The sequence below is a fragment of the Amphibalanus amphitrite genome, unplaced genomic scaffold, assembly GCF_019059575.1.
Source record: "Amphibalanus amphitrite isolate SeventyFive unplaced genomic scaffold, NRLGWU_Aamphi_draft 000450F_arrow, whole genome shotgun sequence".
Taxonomy (NCBI): Eukaryota; Metazoa; Arthropoda; class Thecostraca; order Balanomorpha; family Balanidae; genus Amphibalanus; species Amphibalanus amphitrite.
The window spans coordinates 71,493-74,354 of NW_024881944.1; the positions used below are offsets into that span (position 1 = coordinate 71,493).

Here is a 2,862-nt window from a genome sequence, read left to right on the forward strand (position 1 = left end):
GCTACATATATTCCGAGATGCTGAAAATAATGCAGACAACCGAGTGAAATCCTAGGCTGCTCATGAGAATATGTGTTTTACGACAATTACACGCTGAGGGCCTTTGTGGATGTGTTTCGATATTCTTAACATCCGTAATAGTTTACATTCTCAGCATGGAGCACGCTATTTGCATTTCTGCTGCACTTCGATCGTCACGATGATGGTCATGCTAGCGAGGGTTGGCATGCTTCGGAACAATCGTTTATTAATGTCAGAATACGAGACTGCAACACCCATAGAAAGATATCATTGATAATAATGTCTTCCTGAAACAAGTGATGGTAAATTTACATGCTCATGGCTAAGAGTTAAGACAAAGGATAAAGAACAGAAAACGGAAAAAATATACGATGAATTGTTGGCAGGGAGAAGGCGCCTCGAGGTCTTAACTTTGTAATCGACTGGCGGATTGATAATGATATGCAATGCATATAAATGCATCAAAAAACCTTACATACAGATGTTATATACCTCTGCGATTGCTTCAAACAAAGCAAGCAGGAGATTTAATCACTGACCGGTTCATCCGAAAGGCTAGCGCTTCGGGGTCCACAGCTGCACAGTCTCAGCGCCACCCTTCTGGCGCCGCCCTCCGCCGCCTGCGCCGCTCGTTCCAGCCGACAGCCGCGTCCAGCAGGTCCACCAGACTCATGAGCGAGTAGCCGAGCAGGAGGCCGAAGGCGCCGCCCAGGTCGGACAGCAGGTCCACCAGCTCGTAGGCCAGCCGCTGCCGCACCGACAGACGCTCCGGGCTGAAGCGCAGCTTGATGTCGATCGCTGACGAAGCTGCGAAAGGACAGTGAAGCAGAACAAGTCGCGACTCACTCATGATGCTGATTAGTCTGGATGTCGATTGCTGGCGAAGCTGCCAAGGGACAGTGGAACGAGTCGAGGCTCACCTGTGATGATTGATGTTTGTGGCTCACTGTTCCAATCAAGTGAGCCAAAATAGCATAATTTGTTTAAGACTGATTATATTAGCAAACGCTTAAACCTTTGGCAGCGTCTGGCTGTTCCTTGTGATACTTTCCTTTTATCGAACTTAAGATATGACCTCAGCTAGGTCACTCACCATTTCCCTGAATGGCGGGAGGCGACTTCACTTCAATCAGCTGGGTCTGGCAGGGCCGCAGGCAGTGATCACAGTCGGGCCGCGCCCGCTGCCAGGCTCGGACAGCCGCCTCGTACTCGGCCCGGGAGACGCAGGCCGGCAGACCGCCGCCGCTGGTCGCCCCCCACTGGACGCTGCAGTTAGACTCGGTGAAGGCAGCCAGCGACCGGCAGTCCAGCAGGCACTGGGTGGGAGACAGGAACATGGATTTACCTGACACCGACGGTCCATGCTCCAGAGTCATACCGATCACATTTCTATAAATGGAGCACTGAGAGCTATAGGAGGTTAGTCGGACGTTGATCATGCACATTACACACCAGATTAATTAAAACTTATATTGCAAGAATCAGCATTCGAAAAGGCTGCGATTTCCTCAGGAGCCTTCTTTTTCAAGCATACCTCCTTCATCGTCAACAAAATACCCACCTGGTTGACGTCGTAGTCCTCCTCTGGGCGGCAGTGCTGCCGAGGTCGGTCCACCATGGTCATCCCGATCTGCGTCAGAAGCACCTCCTGGAACAGGCCTCCCTGCACCAGATGGTAGGGGCTGATCTGCGCCCCGCCGTTCCAGACCTTCGGGGAGCGCCCATGGTGAAAGAACAGACGGTAGAAGCCCTCCACGGTGTGGAATAAGTCGGGATGAAGGGCGAGTGTGAGAAGAATCTCCACCACCGGAGCATCATCGTCCTGCTGAAGATGAAGAGTGTGACATGTGAACCCCGGAGGAAGGCGTCGAGTCAGCCAGCGGGCCTTGAAGCCACTCCTGCTGCCGCCGCTGTCACTATTTTCTCGAGAAGCGTTGCAGTAATGCGCTGTGGACGAGTCCCATGGAAAAGTCCCAGCACTGCAAATAGCTGGGACATTCTGCTGCTTTCCTCCAGGTGTGCAGACCTCGCCGTTAGCAGTGGAGCACGCGATGACGATAGCCTCGACTGGCGTGGCAGCCCGTTGGAGAACCTCCTCCGTGGTGAAGCTGCCCCGCTCCCAGCCGGACCGAGCGTCCTCCAAGCTGGAGACGTTCAACCTGGATGGGCAGATGGTGATGGAAGGTGGGGCGGCGTCCACCACCCTCGTCTCCCAGACCACCGGACGGTGCATGAAGTCGGCCAGCTTGAAGGAGAACATCACCAGTAAGAGAATGAAGCAGACAACACGCAGAACGATGGCTGCGACTCGCCACACCCGGGATCCTGAACACTTCTTAATCGCCATTAGAAGCTATCTTTGGTCCATATGAAAACAATTTTATTATGAATGGTTGTACATCTATTTGCGGTGGCAAATGTCAGCTCGAGCAATCCAGTCTTACCATCCGCGGAACTTGCAGTACGCTGAGATTGCTATGTAAAACTCAGCATTTCTGTGAGACATGCGGTGTTGAACTCTGTCGTAGCAAAGGAAACTAAACCGCACTGCTTCCTATGCAAACGTTCGGCACAAACTAACAGGCATCGCAATATGTCTGCTGAGCTTCGTATTCCAACATCGATCAGTTTCAATTGCTTGGTGATTAAAAGCCCAAAAAAGTATCCCTCCTATATGGTAGCCTAATTACAGTGCACCCAACCGTGATGACGGGCAAAACAAGAACAAACTTAATGACTGCTGCGTTATGGCTGCCTGATACCCGTGTTGAAATTCCTTTGTGTTTGCCGGTAATATTTGAACAGACTTCAAGGGATGTAATAAAGTGCACGCTGCAAGAA

General features: G+C 51.7%; 1 protein-coding gene across 1 annotated transcript; it reads right to left on the minus strand.

Moving 5' to 3' along the window:
- Positions 1–235: 235 nt before the first annotated feature.
- Positions 236–2,426, minus strand: LOC122391701. Its single transcript, XM_043385886.1, has 3 exons — positions 1,583–2,426; positions 1,115–1,337; positions 236–828 (listed from the first exon to the last, which is right to left on the minus strand). The coding sequence occupies exons 1-3, from the start codon at positions 2,366–2,368 to the stop codon at positions 608–610; spliced, it is 1,230 nt and encodes a 409-aa protein (XP_043241821.1). The 5' UTR covers positions 2,369–2,426; the 3' UTR covers positions 236–607.
- Positions 2,427–2,862: the final 436 nt, after the last annotated feature.